This window comes from Haemaphysalis longicornis, unplaced genomic scaffold (genome assembly GCF_048455015.1).
Source record: "Haemaphysalis longicornis isolate Haplotype H1 unplaced genomic scaffold, Haemaphysalis longicornis Haplotype H1 scaffold_8, whole genome shotgun sequence".
Lineage (NCBI taxonomy): Eukaryota > Metazoa > Arthropoda > Arachnida > Ixodida > Ixodidae > Haemaphysalis > Haemaphysalis longicornis.
Window position 1 is genome coordinate 46,921,565 of NW_027526445.1, and position 18,547 is coordinate 46,940,111.

General features: G+C 51.2%; 1 protein-coding gene across 3 annotated transcripts in view; it reads right to left on the bottom strand.

The window, feature by feature from the left end:
- Positions 1-1,748: 1,748 nt before the first annotated feature.
- Positions 1,749-18,547, bottom strand: part of LOC144149341 (uncharacterized) — a 133,900-nt gene continuing 117,101 nt past the window's right edge. The window contains exons 3-10 of one of the 3 annotated variants that reach the window (XM_077680897.1): positions 17,328-17,807; positions 15,467-15,910; positions 13,725-14,191; positions 12,634-12,872; positions 9,309-10,156; positions 6,938-7,456; positions 3,820-4,151; positions 1,749-2,508 (exon numbers count right to left, since the gene is read on the bottom strand). In XM_077680897.1, coding sequence (XP_077537023.1) covers positions 2,322-2,508; positions 3,820-4,151; positions 6,938-7,456; positions 9,309-10,156; positions 12,634-12,872; positions 13,725-14,191; positions 15,467-15,910; positions 17,328-17,396 — 3,105 coding nt within the window. In that variant the 5' untranslated portion in view covers positions 17,397-17,807 and the 3' untranslated portion in view covers positions 1,749-2,321. The remainder of the gene's footprint in view (positions 2,509-3,819; positions 4,152-6,937; positions 7,457-9,308; positions 10,157-12,633; positions 12,873-13,724; positions 14,192-15,466; positions 15,911-17,327; positions 17,808-18,547) is intronic. The other 2 variants (XM_077680896.1, XM_077680894.1) reach the window with 2 other exon arrangements.

Sequence of the window (18,547 nt, forward strand, 5' to 3'; positions counted from 1 at the left end):
GAGTGCCAGTGGTTGCACCCTACAAAATGCGTGGGGGTTGACTGTGGGGGAAGATGACTGCAGGTTCTGCTGATGATGGCGATAGATGTCCGTCGTGTGTGTGTGTCGCGTTTGATCATGATTGGTCCTTGTTGATATACATAGTGCGCTAACGACAGCTCCAAATTAGTGCTTCCTCCTGCCCCATTCTGTTACAAGTTTTGTCCCCCCTGTGTTTTTCCTCTCGATTGTGGAAGGGGATGACGACGCACAGACAGAAATGCGCTCGAGATCCCTAATACTTAAATTAATTTGAACAATTTGCTTCAGGCATCGCATTACCAAGGCTTGACCTTGCGAGTGAAACCGGAAAATAATGGGACTTCCAGTTTGCGGAGTTTGATCTCAGCTGAGACATCACTGAATTGAAAGAATGCGGGAGTCATCCAAGAGAGTCCAAGAATCCAAGAGTCAAAGAATCACTGGATCCAAGACACCACTGAATGCAAAAATCCAGCAGTTTCGTCACTGACATATGCATGCTTGGTCATCGCAACAACAAACAAAATCAGGTTGAAATCTGCCTTTATAAGGATGCAAAAGCTGATCATGCGGAATTGCAACCCATAACGACATCACAAAAACTTTGCTCCAGGTAACCACCAACGGTTAAATCGAGCCTTCATTTCATCCCACCGGCGGCAGCCGAAGCTTCTGCCCTTAAAGCTAACGAAGACAAACTCTTTTTTATGTAAATTAAGTCAGCGGTCCCACAAGGAGCACGTAGGCAAGTAAGTAACTCACAGTTTGCACGTCACATGAGCTGCATAACTTTTGCAATACGCACAGAAAAGTGGCCGATGCGGCCACAAAACCACCAAATCCAAGTTACACGTGCGCAACTATTAAAGCAAGGTAAAAAAAAAAACGCAAAAAATATGCACCAGGTGCTCGACAGCAATCCTAGATGTTAAACAAGAAACAAACTCGAATTTTGCGCATCTCGAACAGATTCAACATGCACATTGTGAAAGCCCGCTGTCTTGTTATTGCGATAATTACATCAAGTAAAGACGCAAACTAGAAGAGGGAGAAAAAAAGCAAGAGAAAGCAAGAGAATCAGCTGGAGATTATGCTTGTTTTTAGTGGACTACTGGCTGAAGCAGGGGTTCATAACTAGGGTTCTTTGTTTTCATGCAAAACTTGACCCTGTGCAGTTATCGGTCTCTCGAACACATCTGCACAAATCTGGCCAAAGCGAACATTTTATCAAAAATTTAACATTAATGCAAGTTTTTACGCTTGTAAAATTGGCTGAGAGCCTGTAACAATTCTGAAAAAGGAAAACAAATTGACTCAATAATGAACGCGAGAGCGATTCAAAGCCTAGACTAAAAATCCCAGCATTGTTTGACAATTATGAGACTGCATTTATGGCCTAAGAAAATTTGCACCGATGTTAATTTTGGTCGCGCCCGCTCAAACAAAACTGCCAATATACGATTAAAGCGGAGCGCAGTTTCGAATACACATTCAAGCTAGCTGATCCAGAAAAATCGTACTGACTCTGCTCTTAAATTAGAAGAAAAAGTCAGTGGCTTACCATAACTGAGGGGGCAGCTTGCTCACGATGTGCGAGAGAGAGGGAAAAAAAAAAAAAAAAAAAGAAGTTGAAAATGGAAAACCCCGTTTTTTCCAATGAGTACTATTCTAACGAACAGTACTCATTGGAAGTAAAATTGTTGCTTACCGCTACTTTCAAGTTCAAGAAAGTCTACAATGCGGACTTCCTATAATACAGTGCAATTCTCAACTGAATTTTCACCTGTCCTTGAGTCGTACTTGCCCTGTTGCCCTGTCAACCAACTAGTCCAGCTTGCTGTTCTGCTGATGTCCAATTTCTAGCCAATTTGGACCTTTCAAAATATTACCCACTTTTCAGCCCCCAAATTTAAATAATTCTGAAGCCCTAAAACGAAGGATCCAAACCACACCTTCTCCAGCTAGTACTACTACCAAACTGATGAAACTGTACACAGAACTCCGCAACGACCGTCCATCCCTTGCTACGACCCCCACACGCCACAGTCGAACCCACATGGGTGACGGTTGGTTTGCAAGTGGCTCATTTAATGATCCTACGCGGTCACCATACATAGCGTCCTTATCAGTCCAAACCAGTCGCACTTTATCCACCGGCACGCCACAAGTCGTCGACGATGATGCGGTCTCGACGACGGGACGAACACAGGGTGGAACTGAACAAAATGAGCGGAACGGGGAAGCGATGAAAAAGACGAGGGTGGGGGCCGCTCAGCAGCCGACGTCCGCAGTCGACACCTTCAGGAAGGGTTCTTGAGGATGCGCTTCTGGCGGAAGTCGTACACGCGCCGGCAGAAGAACACCATCTGGGGGTCCATCCGGCCGGGCGGCAGCCGGTCACGCCGCGGGTAGCCGCCTTCCTGGTCAGGCACCACGGCCATCGGGGGCCGCAGACCTTCCTCCAGCATCTTGGCTCTCGCCCGGTACCTGCGCGGCGATGGGGGGAGGCGACAGCAGGTTAGTCCGGGGAAGCTGCTCGGGATCAGTGGAGGTGAAGATTCAGGAACTGACAGCACCAAGGCAAACGAGGTTTGTGATGGGAACCAATCATTGCCGGGGGTGAAAGAGTTTGGCGGCATGTCTGGCCACAGGCGGTCGCGAGTTGAGCGTCCACCGTGGCTGTGGAAGGCACCATGTGCATTCGTGTGCCTTGGTGGTGCTGGGCACCTTCCGGTTACATAAATACAAGAGACTCCCTGGCCTGGCGCTAGGCCCTTGCGTGGGACTACAACGCTTGGGAAGTTTACCCGGCTTGCACGGAAAATCGCCCCTATAAAAAGTGGCGGCTGCAAAAACGCAGCAACTTTCTTTTTTTCTTCTGCACATCTTTTTCAAGAGCATCTATAGCTGCTTCACCTAGCTGAGTGGAAGGTCCTAGGCGGAAACGAAGTCCCTGAGGGATGGTATCATGCGTTGGGCCCCCTACGAAGGCACTACCTTATTAGGCTGCTCAATCCCATCGTCAGGGTTGTCACTGTCAGACCTGTCCACAGCATGTATAAACGCAACGATCGGCTCTTCACTGAGGCACTCGCACGTTTACAAAAAACATTGCCCCTGACATCCCTTCCGCGGAAAGACGGAGGCAGCTGAAGAGGCACCCAGCCAAATTAAAAGCGGCACGCATGTGACACAGCAAGTGAACACGCGAGCGAGCTGTGCGACACTCACGGGTGGGTGCGGGGACAAGGCCAAAGCAACAGTGCTGGGAGGAGGGTTCGGAAGGAAAACTGCTCTCCTCCTCCCCTCGCTTCCTTGTAAGCGGCGCTGGGGCATTGTAATAAGCAGTTTGTTTTACCATAGAGCGCATACGGAAGTGGACGGTGCAATGTTCATTGTTATATCCGATATATTGTTATAAACGGTATCATTGTAAGCGCAGTCAACTGTATCACTAGTTCATGCAGTGTATTACTCCACCGAAGCAACAGACCAGGACATCAATGTGCACATTTCGAAAAGAGTTTGTGCTAAATGCGTTAATGCACGACATCGTTCGTTTTTTTTTTTCTCACACAGTTTGTTTGTTGTCCCTGCTGTAGTGTATAAGTGGATCATGCCCGAGAAATCATGGGAACGACTTGAGTCACGTCCAAAGTGCACACAGTAACGCACTCTCTGGTAATGGTGCAGAGGCCGCTGTCTTTCCCAAGCAGTGTCCAAGGAGCTCAGCTGCGACACCCTGTCCCTGGGCTGCCTCCCCTCCCCGCAAGCGGTAACGGCGGCGGCGGCGCTCACCGGCAGTACTCGGCAAAGGTGAGCACGTAGCACTTGTCCTCGATGCAAGCGACACTGTTGGCGTCGCGGTGCTTGGAGGCGAAGATCTCGTCGTCCATGTGGTGGGCCCGGCGGCCGCCGTCCGTGTGCTCGGGCCGGTAGTACCAGAGCAGGGACATCATCATCTCGCCGTCCTCGGGGCCCTCCCACAGGGCCGACACCTTGGCCACGAAGGGAAGGTCCGTCTTGCGGGGGCCCGACCGCAGCAGCACGCAGTCCCGCACCCGGATCACATCCCCCTCCGCGTGCCGCATGGCCGGGAAGCACAGCCGCTGCCGCGGGGAGTCCTCGTTCTGCGCGCGCACAGCCGGCGCGTCACTGACAGCGGCAGCCCAACGGTTGAAGGAAAAACAAAACTTCGACTAGTTCGAAAGAACTAGCCCTTGCTAGCACACTGAGCTCCTCAATTGCAGCGCCAAAAGGTGATTGCTAACCAAAAAACCAAAGACACACTCAAAAACCTTCAAATTTTGCACTACGTTGATGCAACATGAGCAGGAGTGACATAGTATTGGACAGCACTACAAACGTAGTTATCACTGTGATGCGTTAAAACGGGTCCCACGGCACCCACCCAGTCATGTGCCTTGGTAATGGGTAAGCTCAGCTCAGCAGTCACCAATCGCACAAGCAAGATTGTGTGGCGTCATAAAAAAGCTGCCAGAAAGTGGCTGGGGGTCGCCACTGCTCCTTATGTTTTCTTTAACACCTGCATTATCTTTTCAAAGTTTCCGACAAAATTTGTGTCATTGTTGTGGGGGGGACAGGGCAGTCTTTCTAATGAACGAAACTTGTATTTTGCCTCCGTGGCCCCTCTAACAGTCCCACCACCTGTACCAACACTGCGCTTAGCAGTCGAGGGGTTGACGAATGTCCATCTGGCCGGCAAGATACATTCAAATAAGCTTGATAGCATGCCCCCCCCACCCCCCAAAAAAAAAATAAAAAAAAAATGTTTAAGCTCCCATACAAGAGAGCCCTTGTTCACGAAAGAGATCAAAAGAGTGGCCTTCAATAATTTTAAAGAGAATGGTCTTTCCTGGGCTCCTTAAATGCACAAATTTTAGCCTGCCTGGCTGTAGGCGTGATCATTAAACCTAAAAAAAAAAAAAAAAAAAAGAATGTTTGAACACAAATGACGCACAGGCAAGACTGTTCGAAACGACTAAAAACGGCTGTCACGGTTAATACATGTTAAAATTACTGGGCAAAAACAATGCCTCAGGCACATTTGCCACAAAATATACGTCCATAACCGAAGAGCACCAGTGTACTGGCTGTAAATACATACACACTGGGTTGGGTTTTGCGACAGCAAATGAAAAAAGACCTACACATTCACAAACGGCGAAGGTTAACCACAAATCCCTTGTCATTCAGTGCCAGACGGTGCATCATGGGAAGACTAGCACTGATACAGGACGAACACCATCATCATCAGTGAAGGAGTTCTGCACGAACGCTTACACAACTTCCGCCACAGTGCACAGGTGTTTGCTCCCACTCTACCCGCTGCTTCATACTCACAGCAATGGGTGGCACGTTTCTTGTTTTGCTCCCCTTGCAAGTGGTGCGCATGAGAATCAAAGACACCTCATTCCTCTCCAGGGGCCGGATCATGGCCACTGCTTTCGCTCAAGAGAGGAATCCTGCATTTCTAATGGGGCAATAACCCTGCCGCTACAGTCTCTCACGACACACATCACACATTTGTACCTGTTGACTGACACAAACAAGCCACGGTGTCAATGATGTGGGGGGGCAGCTATCTGCTCTTTATGTGCTTATTGAATGCAAGCTGTGCAATATTGAAAGGAAACGTCACTTTAACGAAGTTTACACATTTAATATTCCCTTGCACCCTTCATTATTTCTTGCAGACCATCCCACGTTCTCTTACAAAGAAGTTTTTAGCTACCTTGCAGACGTAGATTTTTTTAAAACACATATCTTACTGTCCACACCCTCCCCAGTGCTCATGACATGTTGCAAAATAATGGTGGAACCTGAGGCTTTACACCTTAGGTGCCTGCACTCACTGTGTTTTAATGTGACCCTATATAGGCACCCTTTCTCTTAGTAGACTCATTATGTTTTAATATGGCCCTACACACCAATTTCTTAGAAAAATTTTATTCTAGTGCCTTTATTATGCATGTTTCTCATCTCATTCACGATTGGCATGGCGCTCTTTGCCTTTGTCGGCCTTGCGCCATTAAACCTGAAATCATATCGTCAGTCTCTCACGACAAGTGGGTCCGTGTTCCCATTTGCCATATTCCCAATTGGGGTAAGGAGCAGGACCCTTCCTCCCCACAGCCTCTTATGAGCAGTTCAATCACGTGACACTTTGCTTACCAAGCTCACCAGTACATCATCCCCTCAAAATGAGGACGCTGTGCTGACATGCGCATGTTTGATGGGACACATTTTCGCTCGGGAGCCAGGCTGTGCATCACATTTTGAAATAAAACAAACCTCAGCACACCTTCACAAAGCATGCCGAAGAAGAAGTTTTTTGTTGGTAATTTTTTCGCAGGTATGCATTTTGATTTTCCCTGCTGTTTGCTCTGCCCTGTTTGCATGCATCTTGATGGTCAGGATAGTAGACTAAGACATGAAAAAAAAAAAAAAAAAAAAAAAAAAAGATGACAGATGAATAAATGACACTACAAAAAAAAAAAAAAAAAAAAAAACCAGGACGACTCTGAGTGTTGCCATCTTTTTTTTTTTCACGTAGCCGTCTACGACGCTGCCCTTCAAGATGTTAAACCAATACCAACTTGCCCATCATTGTTTGCTTTATTGTGTATCCACCTTGTAGCCACCCCGCAAAAGTGTCACGCTAGACGGCAGTACAGTGAAACCTCGTTGCAAGCGACACTGTTACAAGAGACAGTCGGTTATACGAGACATTTGAATGAGGACGGTCTGGTTGGTTTTCCTATGTTCGCCATGTTAGCAAACCTGCATACAAGAGACCTTGGTTACAAGAGACACGTTTCCCGGGTCCCTTGGGTGTCTCTTGTAATGAGGTTTCACTGTACCCACAGAAGAATGGCCAAAGGCCCCCACTCACGTGCAAGATGATCACCTTCTGGACGGGCTCGCCGTCCCAGGACCAGCCGTGGGCAAACTTCCGCCGTGGCAGCCGCTTGCTCAGCAGAAGCTTCGGGGGAAGCACCACCACGGGCGACTTGGTCGGCAGCGAGGAGGCGGCCGCGCTGCGCACCACCACCGCCCCACCACCACCACTGCCCCCCAGCGGCACTTTCTTGCTGGCCGCCGGCTGGCCGGACGACCCATTCTCCTTGCGGGCCGCTTTGCCCGCAGCCTGTTCGCTCGCACCCTGGTCACCCTCCGCGACAGTGTTCACCTCGGCCCCCTTCTTGCTCCCTCCTAGATGCGGCGCTGGCGGCACGGACGAGGTTGCAGGGGAAGCCTTCTCCCCGCACACGGCCGACGACGCCTTTTCGGCCACAGAGGGAGCTGCGTCCGGATTGGATAGCCTCGGCTTCTTCCTTTCGACTAGCCGCACAGCCGACACGCTGTTGGGAAGGGATTTCTTCAGGCCGTTCTTGGCAGCCGGCAGGCATACCTGGAAGAAGAAAATGGGCTTGCACCTGCACTTTGTCCTGACGACAAGGACTCCGACAAAATTGCATGACCAGGCCTAGGGGTATACTGAAGGGCAGGACCTGTGTCAGATTTCAAGCTTTACGGGCACAAAAAAAAAGAGCACTCCCACACTGATGTACAAACCCTAGCAAAAATTCTGACAGAAAGAAACTCGTATTAGCATTATACAAACTTGTATCAATTGTATAAGTTTTATGTATAAGATGTATTAGCCTAATAAAAATGAACCTATTAGTTTGTATTAGTTTACAAATACAAATAGATCTGACAGACCGCTAATAGACTTCAGGGCTAACAGTTTGTATGAGTCTACTACGAACTAAGAGAGACGTATTGGTTTAAATTAAAACTATTAAAAATGGACCCACAAAGTCAGATTTTCTAAATTTTCATTTTTTCCCGAAAACCACAAGACAAAAGATTGAAGTGAAGGCCCTTAAGCACTAATTTTTATTTGGTATAATATTATGAAGTGCTTTGTCCACTGGTTAATCTCCATAAATCTCTAACCAAATTATGATGAAAAATAGGTCAACATTTTTTTTTCACTTTTGCTCCTAAAAAATGCGCCGCTATCAGAAATGAAGAGAGCTGATGGGAGCAAAGAGTGCTGCGCCTGCGAGGCCTGTGTCTGCGAGGCCGCAAGAAGAGCAAGACATCTAACTAAGCCGGCAATACTGCAGTGAAGTCAAGCCAAGCCAAGCCAGGGTCTTCGTTGGGTAGCCAATATGGCGACAACGACAAGGGGCGGCTGGCGCGCATGTACATTCGAGAAGAAGACAGCTAGAAGCAAGCGGCTTGTAGCGTTATTTCACATCAGACGCATCGTGTCATCAGGTAGTGTTGGAGATGTGTCTAACGGCCGCATAACTTTGGCAAGTATGAACCAGACCGCAGCGCGACCCATCTTGGACCCATCACCTCCCTGCTTTGGACATCTTTGCTCCTTCTGCTATGCTGTGTAACGGCCTGACATTGAAGAAAGCATGTGCATGACGTCATCAAGAAGTGTTGGCGATGTGTCTAGCGCCGCCTAAATATGATCCGGGCCTCCGCCCGACCCATCTTTGACCCGTCACCTTGCCGCTTCGGACGCCTTTAGAGCAGTTTTGGAGCAGTTCGGTGCAATTATTCCAATTTTCAAGCTTTCGGAGCAGCTTGGCGCAGAAAAACTGATTTTTATCAAAACTGCACGATATGCGCAGCTGTCACACCCTTTATATACGTGTATTAGAATTTGTATCAAAATTTTTGCTAGGGAAGTGTGCGACATCGAGGGAGCACTACTTTTTATAAAGTGAATTACACTTGAAAGTGAAAAAGTGGTTAATTGCAGAGGCACCAATCAGCATTCAGAAGCCCATAGGGTTCTTTTATACCTTCAGCATGCCCACGATTAATGCAGGAATGATGTGACATCTGGAAACCACAGAGCAAACTGACGCCAAGGACCAGCGATGCACAAATCAATATGACTGCCGGTGACAAGTGTTTGGAGCAGCTTTCTTTGCTATCGGCCCTTGATTCAGCATCTAGCCTATTGGCATCATTATTGGAACCTCTAGCTGCAAATGTCCCCACTAGTTCAGCCGTCCCCATGTTGACAGAGTCACTACGGATGCCACCTTGACTGTGAGTCTGTGACGGCCGCGTTGTAAATGAATTTTTGTCCCCAAAACATCCATGAATGTGAAAGCTCATTTCAAACTAGAAACTACTGCGGACTGCAAACCCCATCGCTTACAATGCCTCACCCGCTCTTTTCCCCAGTTTGTTCCATCCACGCAATCAGCGAGAAACAGTGCACCAACCTTTTCCGCTTCGCTCGCTTTCAGCAGGCTCCGCTTCCCTCCCTTGGTGGCGACCGACTTCTTCTCGGCCCCTCGAGAGTCCTCGGTCGAGGCGGTTCGTGCTGCGATCTTGGCCTGCTTCTCGGCCGCCGCCGCCCCCCGGGGTCCCTTTCTCGCCAGGACTACGGGTTCCCCCACTAGGAGGACGTCAGTGTCGGGAGGCAGTGTGGTGGTGCCCGGCTTGCTGCCCGCCGGGGGCCCCTTCTTGGCCAGCACCAGGGGCTCAGCCACTGAGAGCTGGGCCTCGGGCTGGAACGGGGTGGTGCGCGTGGCACCGTTCCCGTCGCCGTCCTTCCCACCCGCGGCTGCCTTGGAGGCGTCCGAGAACTCGTTGCCCTGCGAGGGCGACTTGGTCTCGGGCGGGGTCACGGGCTCCGACTTGGGCACCGCTGCCGCAGACCCCGTGGCCGACATCTGGAAGGAGGAGTCCGTGGTCGAAGGGGGCGGGGCCAGGGGCGGGGCCGAGGAGGAGGGGGGCGGGGCCCCCGAGCTGCTGGCCGCGGGCGGCGGCTGGAAGGGCGGGTAGGGGCCCGGCCGGTAGTGCGGGGGGTAGCCCTGTGGGGGCGGGGCGGGTGAGGGCCCGGCCCCCCCCTGCGGGGGCGAGCTGCAGGGCAGGTGCTCAGAGTAACAGTGCGGGGGTGGCGGAGGGCACAGGTTGGAGGGGCAGTGGGGGGAGAAGCCGCCGCCCGGGGGAGGGGCCACGGGGGCGGGCCGGTGCTGCGGGTGGTACGGCACCGGCTTGTGGATGAGGCACTGGTCGTGAGGCGCTGGCTGGATCAGGGGCCCTGCAGGCTGGTAGTATCCAGGCACTGCAGCAAAGGGCAAAGCGGCAGTGGCGCCAGTCAGAAAGCCAACTGCGCGCAAAAAGCAGGAGGGTCATATTTTTTTATGTTCCCTTCATTTCTTGCAATTGTTTGTTATAGACCTCTTGCAAAATTGCTTGAGCGCTGGCGGAGAAGCAGTAAGCCATTCCGGCAACACTATGCACCGCCTTCATGAAGGAAGCGAAAACAGTGAAAAAGCCATAAACGCAGATCAGCTAACATCCGCCGTGGCGTAATAAATGCATGTGCTTCTCATAAAGTTGTTTTTCCCATAACTGGGTGGGGAAATATCCTTGCTGCTCTTTGTTTGTTTGAAAAGCAGCATATTCTGGGCTTTTATTCGACGGAGTAATTGACTGACAGGCCCAACGAGGTCCTATAATTTCAGCGTGGAATGCCGTCATCTGGGATGACAAACCGCAGCAAATGAATGCAGGATTCGTTTCTAAAACGAATAACCTTACTTTACCGCTGCCTACTCGTTTAGTCGTCGAGTTCTAACTGTGTTGATTCGATGCGCCCTTGTCCCGTCGTAGTGGCGGCTGGCCGCTATGAACGGATTATGAGGGGCCCGTTCTTTCCTGAGCGCTTATGTTCCAGCTGTTAGAAGTTTCTAAACCATTTGTGGAAAGGACAAAGGCATACATAAAGACACTGCTCTTGACTCCACGAAATTTTCTAAGCAAACTTTCGTTGCCTTGCAGACAGTAAAATGTTGTCCCTCATCTCTCTTGATTGCTGCGATCCATCTTTTTTTGGTCGGTATGTCAGCTGAAGCACTTGATAGTGGGATGCATTGCAAACAAGTTAGGCAAGTTACAAACATGTGATGTATCTTCCACTTACATCACATAAGCAGTACAACTCTTGCATTGTGTCAGGCAGTTTGTACTTGCATCACGATTTATAGAAAAGCAGGATTATAATTCAGTTTGCTGCACGGCATGCACCGTTAACATAACGAGAGAACGAAATTTGTGTAACGTAAAGACAACAAATTAAGTCCTACACGGTATTCCCGATCTACTGCCGTTGAAATCTCAGAACAAGCAGAGTGAAACACGCCTACAGGCTCGAAATTTTGGCTGCACTGACACAACTCTCCTGCCTGAATGTTTGCATTAAAACTTCGGCAGTCATGATCCGCATGTGAAACTGCACCACAAACAGTCCTAAAAAAAAAAAAAAAAAGGAAGACGAGCGCGTTCGCAGTTCACATATGTCAAAACATCCATCAGCACGGGCAGAGAGAGGCACGAATGCAGGCCCGAATTCACTTGCGCCGAAACAACTCTGCTGCCTAAATGTTCAGCGTTAATAACGGTGGCAGTCATGACCGGCATGTGAAACTCAGCTCTCAAGATAGTGAACAAAAAAGACGCACTGCCCTGGAGATTGCCAAATTAAAACGGGGGACGCTAAAGTTGCGCGTCGTACACCACCTTTCGCCCAGCAACAGTGCACGTAAACAAACCACTGGCAAAGAGCTACGCAACAGTGCGTGGGCATCGTGCCTTATTATGCTACAAGAGCCCTAGCAGCGTATACAAAACAATCAAAAATACCTCTTTATGAGGCTGTAGACTGGTGAAGCGACGGGCTAAAACGTGTAACCGCAACGGCATTCCTGCGCGCCGCTTCCTTTATCATGGCGTAGTTGCGTTAACCACCAGTGTAGCTACCGCTGAATGTTCAGTGTGGCCCGCCTTTTTGCAAAGGGTCTACTGCTCCAGCTGGGCCCATTCTGAATAAGTTCTGCTGCCCACTTTCTTCAGAGATTACATTTTTCCACTAATTTCTCTGCGGCTGGCATAACATTGGTTCACCAATACAAGGGCTCTTGCAAGACTTCATAACCCCATGACAAACTCAAAATGTCCAAATGCAATGTGTGTGATAATCAGGCACACTTCCATAGGAATCCCTTCTCGCCATGCTTTGTCCCTGCTTGCAAGCTGTTTCTGGATAGACAGCGGAGCAGGGTTTATCAGTGATCTCTTTCAGACTCACTGTGGATAGTCTGCAGAAAGTCCGAGGACCCTTCTCCACACAGAAATGTACGTGAACAAACAAGTGCTGCATTGCTTCTTTGGAGAGCCTTTTGCGAGCCCAGGGCTGATGATTGCAGTGCCCCAGCATTACCATACCAACTAAGCATGTTTCAAGCTTAGTTGTTCCTAGTGATCTATGTCCTCGAAGTAGAATCGCTCGCACTTGGGTGCAGTGGTCAGAGCGACAAAAATGAGGGAACACCATGGGGCAACAGCTGCAGCTGAGAAGCTTCACGGACAAGGCCGGCCAACCGTGCTCTGCCAGCCACGCCTTCACTGGACAACCGATCAACCGGTGGCGGACCAAAGCTCTTTTGAGTCACAGGTTTCTGAAAGTGTGGCAGTCTTTTTCAGCTCCCGCCATCGAGCGTAAGGACGGGGCCACGAAGCATTGCCGCCGCAGCCACTCACCGTACTCTGCCTGAGGGTAGGGCACGCCGTGGCCATAGTGGGGGACCGTGAAGGCACTGCCGTAGTGCCTGTGCACAGGTGTGCCGCTCATGGGCATCACGTGGTTCACGCCATAGCCAGGAGCCGGCGCCGAGCCGGCGCTGCCCTGCGGTGGGGGCGGCATCAGGGCGGCGGCCGCTGCTGCTGCCGCCATGGGTGCCCCGGGCAGGGCTGGAGGGTACGGTGGGCCCCCGTAGTACCTGCACGTTCGGAACGGGGTAATCGTGCTCAGCACTGACCCAACACCTCAAGCATGAAAGTTTGTTAACTAGCTTGGGCGGCATTAGGCTTAGCGTAGAGCTAACACCTCGAACTCAAAGGTTTGTTGATTTTGGCGGAATTAGGCTTGGTGCCACGCCATGAGACTCAACAACCCAAACACGAAGGTTTGTTACAGGTGCAGGCAGCACTATGCTTAATGTCGAGCCAAGTGATTGGACGTACGAAAGATATAATGGCTTATTGGCATCATTAGGCATAGCGTCAAGCCATGCAACTACACAGCTCAAGTAGAAATGTTAGTCCAATTGATTTGGGTGGGAGTAGGCCTCGATTGAAGCCACGTGATTCAAACACATCAAGCGAAGGTTTGTCAACTGATTTGCGCAGTATTAGGCTTAGTCAAGCCACGCAATTTCACACCTCAAGCACGAAGGTTTGCTGCTACGCTTGGGTGCCGTTAAGCTTAACTTTGAGCCCAATTCCATCACAAGGTGTTGGATTGCTTGGCTTGACGCTAATTCCCAGTGCTGTCCATACCTATTTACAAACCTTCGCGACAGTAGAAAATCTGTGTGATTTCTGTGCTAAGAACTCTTGCTGAAAGTTGGAAGATAAGATTGAGATGTTGGATACAAGCTGGCAGCAACTAAAATGTCTCCAAAAAACACTGAATGACAACCCTTTTTTAATTTGTCAACCATTGGTACACGAGCTACCACACACCCGAAAAGTTCTGAGCAAGAGGCCCAAGAACCATCCACATTCAGCGGCAAGGTCTAAGGCTTCCTTCCCGTGTGCCCCCGTGCCTTCCCACAGCGTGGTACACGCACCCTGGCGGAGCCTGTGGTGGCGGGGGCGGGGGCGGCCCCAGCACGGCGGCCGGGTGTGGGGGGCTGGGCGGGTGGTGTCCCCCGCTGTAGGTGGTCTGCATCTGCAGGCAGGTGGCCTTGGTGTGGTAGTGGTACATGTGGGTCACCTCCTTCTCGCGCACCTCGTCCTTCACCGCCATCTCCTTGGTGGTGTTGATGCGCACCACCTCCCGGTGGTACTCGCTCACCGCCACTGACGACGAGCCGGCCGCCCCCGACGACGAGGCGTCCGCGGCAGACCCGACGACCGCCTTCATGTCCGCCTTGCGTGGCCGCCGGGTCGCCTCCCCGAGCGGCACGAGGCCCTTGGAGCTACCGCCCACCACAGCCGCTGCGACGTCCGCCTTTTCCTGCTGCACCGTCTTGTGCACCGTCTTGGTCTGCACCGAGCACACCACGATCTCCTGCTGGTGGTGGTGGTGCACGACCTGTTGCAAGAACAAGGGGGAGACGGTACAGGTCAGCTCGACGGCGTTGATCCAATGCTGCAGGTGTTCACGCGTCGGAGGGGCCCCTAATCCGTTCCTTTTTCTGTGCTTTGAAACAGATGTGCACACACGGTTGGAATCGTGTTTGTCTGCAATGGCAGGACTGCATACTGCCGTAAACTAAAATAAATAAATCATGATGTGCTTCAAGTAGTTTCTTTGTGCACTGCTATCCAGCAAGGCAGTGGTTTATGTACCTTCAAACTTCATCTATACCACTACCTTTGTCTCAGAACACACATTACCATGCAATAATTGGAATGTTACGATATTACCGTGCAAACAACCTTAATTACTGCCACATGAAAAAGCAGCAAATGCAGGCCGCCACTTCGGACACTACAAGCACCTAGCTTTGGAAGTGGGAAGAAAACGAAGCAAGAAAGCAAAAAAATAGTAGAAGAAAGAACAGTACAAGGTGGACTTTACTACACAGAAATGTAAATAGAGTGTAAATAGAGGGGCTGTGCAACCACAAAAATGAGCACTTTTGCGGTTCGGCGGGAATTTCAAATGTGCCACCCCTGCCTCAAATGGTTACCTAAGGCTGTAATCACTGTCCATGATTGTGAAAGTGTTCAGGATAGTGATAACTTGCTCAAGTGTGGCTCCGGTGTTCAACGCCCACAAGTCTGCAAACAGTGGTGACACGTAAGCAAAGATGGTGCCTTCAATTCAGTGGGCAGCAAAACCCAGCTCAAAACGGTGATACTACTGCAGTGCAACAACCAGTGACGGATACAACAGTCAAAATGGAGAAAATGCAGCAACCAATCTGCCAGCTAGACATCTAAATTGGCCAGCTTGGCCTCATGATGCAAGGACAGCAACATCCTACTGTTACAGAACTGCTTCTCTTCTTCAGTTCATAACTGCAAATCAGTGTCAATTATCAGCACCATCACCATCCTCCTGTTTGTGTCCACTACAGCACGAATGCCTCTCCTAAGATTTCCAGCCACTCGTACTGAACCCACTCTCAGGAGTTCTCCCCTATTTTGGGCCCTTGATGTTTCTTTCTCTATCTCTTTCCCAGCCATTCGACAGCCATTCTGTTAGACAGACGGTAGGTACACCCATTGTCCGTCATGCGTGCGGCATTTTCTACCCAACCACACTTGTTCCACTCCATTTGAATTAGAATGTCTCCCACTCAGCCCCAAGCCCTGGCCTCACACAGAGCAGTGGACCAGGCGAGAGAAAAGGGACGCGCACCTTGAGCTCGCACGAGGCCGCCGATGAGGTTGAGGACGAGGAAGACGAGGAAGACGAGGACGAGCCAGGAGCGTCCTTGTCAAACTTGGCGCCGCGGCTGGTGGTGCGCTCGCGGCTGTAGCTGGCCGCCATGATGGCCTGCGCATTGAGGCTGGCCATGCGGCGGCACTGCCGCGTGTCGATGATCTCCACGTCGCCGTCCAGGACGTCCCGCTTGCGCTTGACCACCTTGCGGGCCAGTGGCTTCTTGCGGCGCTTGGCTCCGGCCGCCGGCTGGGAAGCGGGAGGGGGCGAGGGCGGCGGGGACGCCGAGGATGACGAGGACGATGACGGTGATGCTGGTGGCAGGTCCACCCTCAGGGGCACCAGGGCCTTGCAGTCCTCCTGCGCGTCGTCTGCCTCAACGATGGCTGGCCGGCTCTCGTTCTCGTACAATATGTGCACCTGGGAGGCGTGAAACAACATTAGTGCAGCTTCAGGAACGAGGAAACGGCACAAGGACTCCATAAACTAACAACCCTGTCACCCTGTGAAACTATGCGGCCACCATTGTGCTTTCTTCTCTGCCTTCTTTAACTCACTACAAAATTACAGTCCAGCTGTCTCTTCAGTTGCAGTGTAGGATAAAGATCCCCTCACTAAATAGGACAAACTCATCTAATATTAAACTTTACTGTCTAAACTTTTTACTGTCTCTCCTGGAAACGGGACCACGATTCGTTTCCATTTTTTACTGCTTTCTGAAGTGGGATGTCCTACCACCGCCTTTTTTTAGGAATGAAATCCCACTCGCACGGATCAAGTCTTCAATATACATCCGTTCTGAAGCTCCCCTTTGAAATCCAGGCGGTAAGTGCGCTCGTGCAACACCGAGGGCACAAGAACTGTACCTTGCTAAACACTCACCCAACAGCACAAGTTTATAAAATCAAGCTTGGTTTACGAATCAGAAAACATAGGTTCTGCAACATTTAATTATACTGCCACCCCCTTGAGTACTATTTCAACCTTTTGCCAATACATGACAGGTTAGCCAACCTGCCCTGTGCTTCGCCAACTGCGGACTGGCTTTTGATACATGGGGCTCATGGGAAGTTTCGCAACTCATACATATCGAGTAACTCTGATGTCGACTGGGTCATGTGGATGATGACAATGGCAATGCACTCACATATGAACGGAGAGCCTTACTAGGAGACAGGCACATGCCCTATTCTACGATAAAGGAAGCTCAGGCAAATGCAACTTGCTGTGCGTGCATGCCAGGAACAGTTGGCGCAGCTTGCCTCACTTCACAAATGGGCACTGCTAACAACCACAACCAGCGACAAGCTACGCACGCAACGAGATCCTCAAGCAATGACCACAACACTTTGCAACTCGCACAAATAGTTTCATACTAATATAGTTTCATACTAATATATACTAGAGGGAAATCTGGCGGTGCAATCGCAAGCCGCCACGGATGGCGCCATTGCAGCTAGTGACGTTCCTCGCCTACTTGGCTTAGCTAGCCACATGGCTTCTTTTTTGTCTCAAAGCCAGAAAGGTAACATTTTTTTCTTCTGCATCGAGCGTAAAGCTTCTAAATAATTGCTGACAAGTAAATCTTTCTGGAAGTTCAATTTTGTAATAACGAAACAAATTTCAATAATCTTCTAGAGTAATCGCTTTTTTGCAGCCCCAGAGCCAACTTTCCAGCCTGTTCGTGAGCCATGCCAAGGACAAGTGGAACATGCCTGCCCAGTACACGACGGAACGCTCGTTAAAGTGTGGCTCCCCTAGACAGTGGCGCCAGATTTCCCTCTAGTGTATATTAGGACGAAACTCTATGCTCCGAGGGACCCCAGCATGCCCGCACCTTGGCCATGGCATTGAGGCTGGCGACCCGCTGGACGCGGGCAGTGGGCAGCTCCTCGCCTGTCGCCATGGAGACCAGGAAGGCCGGGAACTTGGGCCGCAGGTTGGGGCCGGGGGGGCTCGGGTCCGCCGCCACGGCCCGGCCGCCGGCCCCCGGGGCGGCAGTGGCAGCCGCCGCCGCAGGGGAAGCCGCGGACGACGAGGATGCGGAGGAAGATGCGGACGAAGAGGCGGCAGCGGAAGAGGAGCGGCCTCCCCGCAGGTCGCACTGCGACGAGAACGAGTCGCACAGGCCCAGGATGCCCGGGGCACGACCGGTGGCCGCTGCGCTGCCGCGCTTGCGCCCAGTGCGCTCCCCGTTCTGCCTCACAGGGGGCACAACCCTGTCAGCAGCCTTGCGACTGCCGGCAGCTGCAGGGGGTTCTTGCTTGCGGGAAGCCCCCGGCTGTGGCTTGGGCTGCGGCTTAGGCTGTGCCTTGGCCTGGCGGGGGGCAAAGGGGGGAGCACCAGAGACGACAAGCGTTAGTTGCATGCTGCTGTAGCAAATGGGCCACCCCAGAAAATGCTAGCACTCGAAGCAATCCCAGCGCAACACTACCCTGAAGCAAAAAAAAAGGGGGGGGGGGGGGGGGGAGAGGAAAGAAACGTCCACCCAGGTTTTAAATTTAAAAATGCAGATGGAAGCAGTGACCAGTGGCAGAGGCGTGGTGAACAAACTTGGGGACACCTATCTGGCCTATGAGAAACTTAATCGTCGGGTGCCCTGACAGAGCAGCCTAGAAGTTGGGTGCATCTATTTTTTCAATCTGAGACAAGAAACAATTCCTGGCATGGTGTAAGTGGCATATCAGGAATTTGGGAGGCGGGGGGGGGGGGGGGGGGGAGGAGAAACACCCCCAAGCACCCTTGGAACTACCTTCTTACTAGGCCTACAGTGGATGCGCCACCCAACCACCCCATATATTTGCATGTCTCCACAGCCCTAGCCAACAGCTTGAACCACAGCTCGAAGAATTTCGAACACTCAGCTTAAAACGTCAGACCGAGGCGACTTTGCTTAGTTGATTCATCCTGGGCGGTGTTGAAGGGGGGGGGGGGGGGTGTATAAATCCCCGTGTGGAACTCAGAGCCCTAGAAGCAGTGACCCCTCGCTCCGTCCAGGCAGCCACAGCCCAGTGGCGAGGCGTGCAACCACCGCACAACACAGACAGACAGACAGAC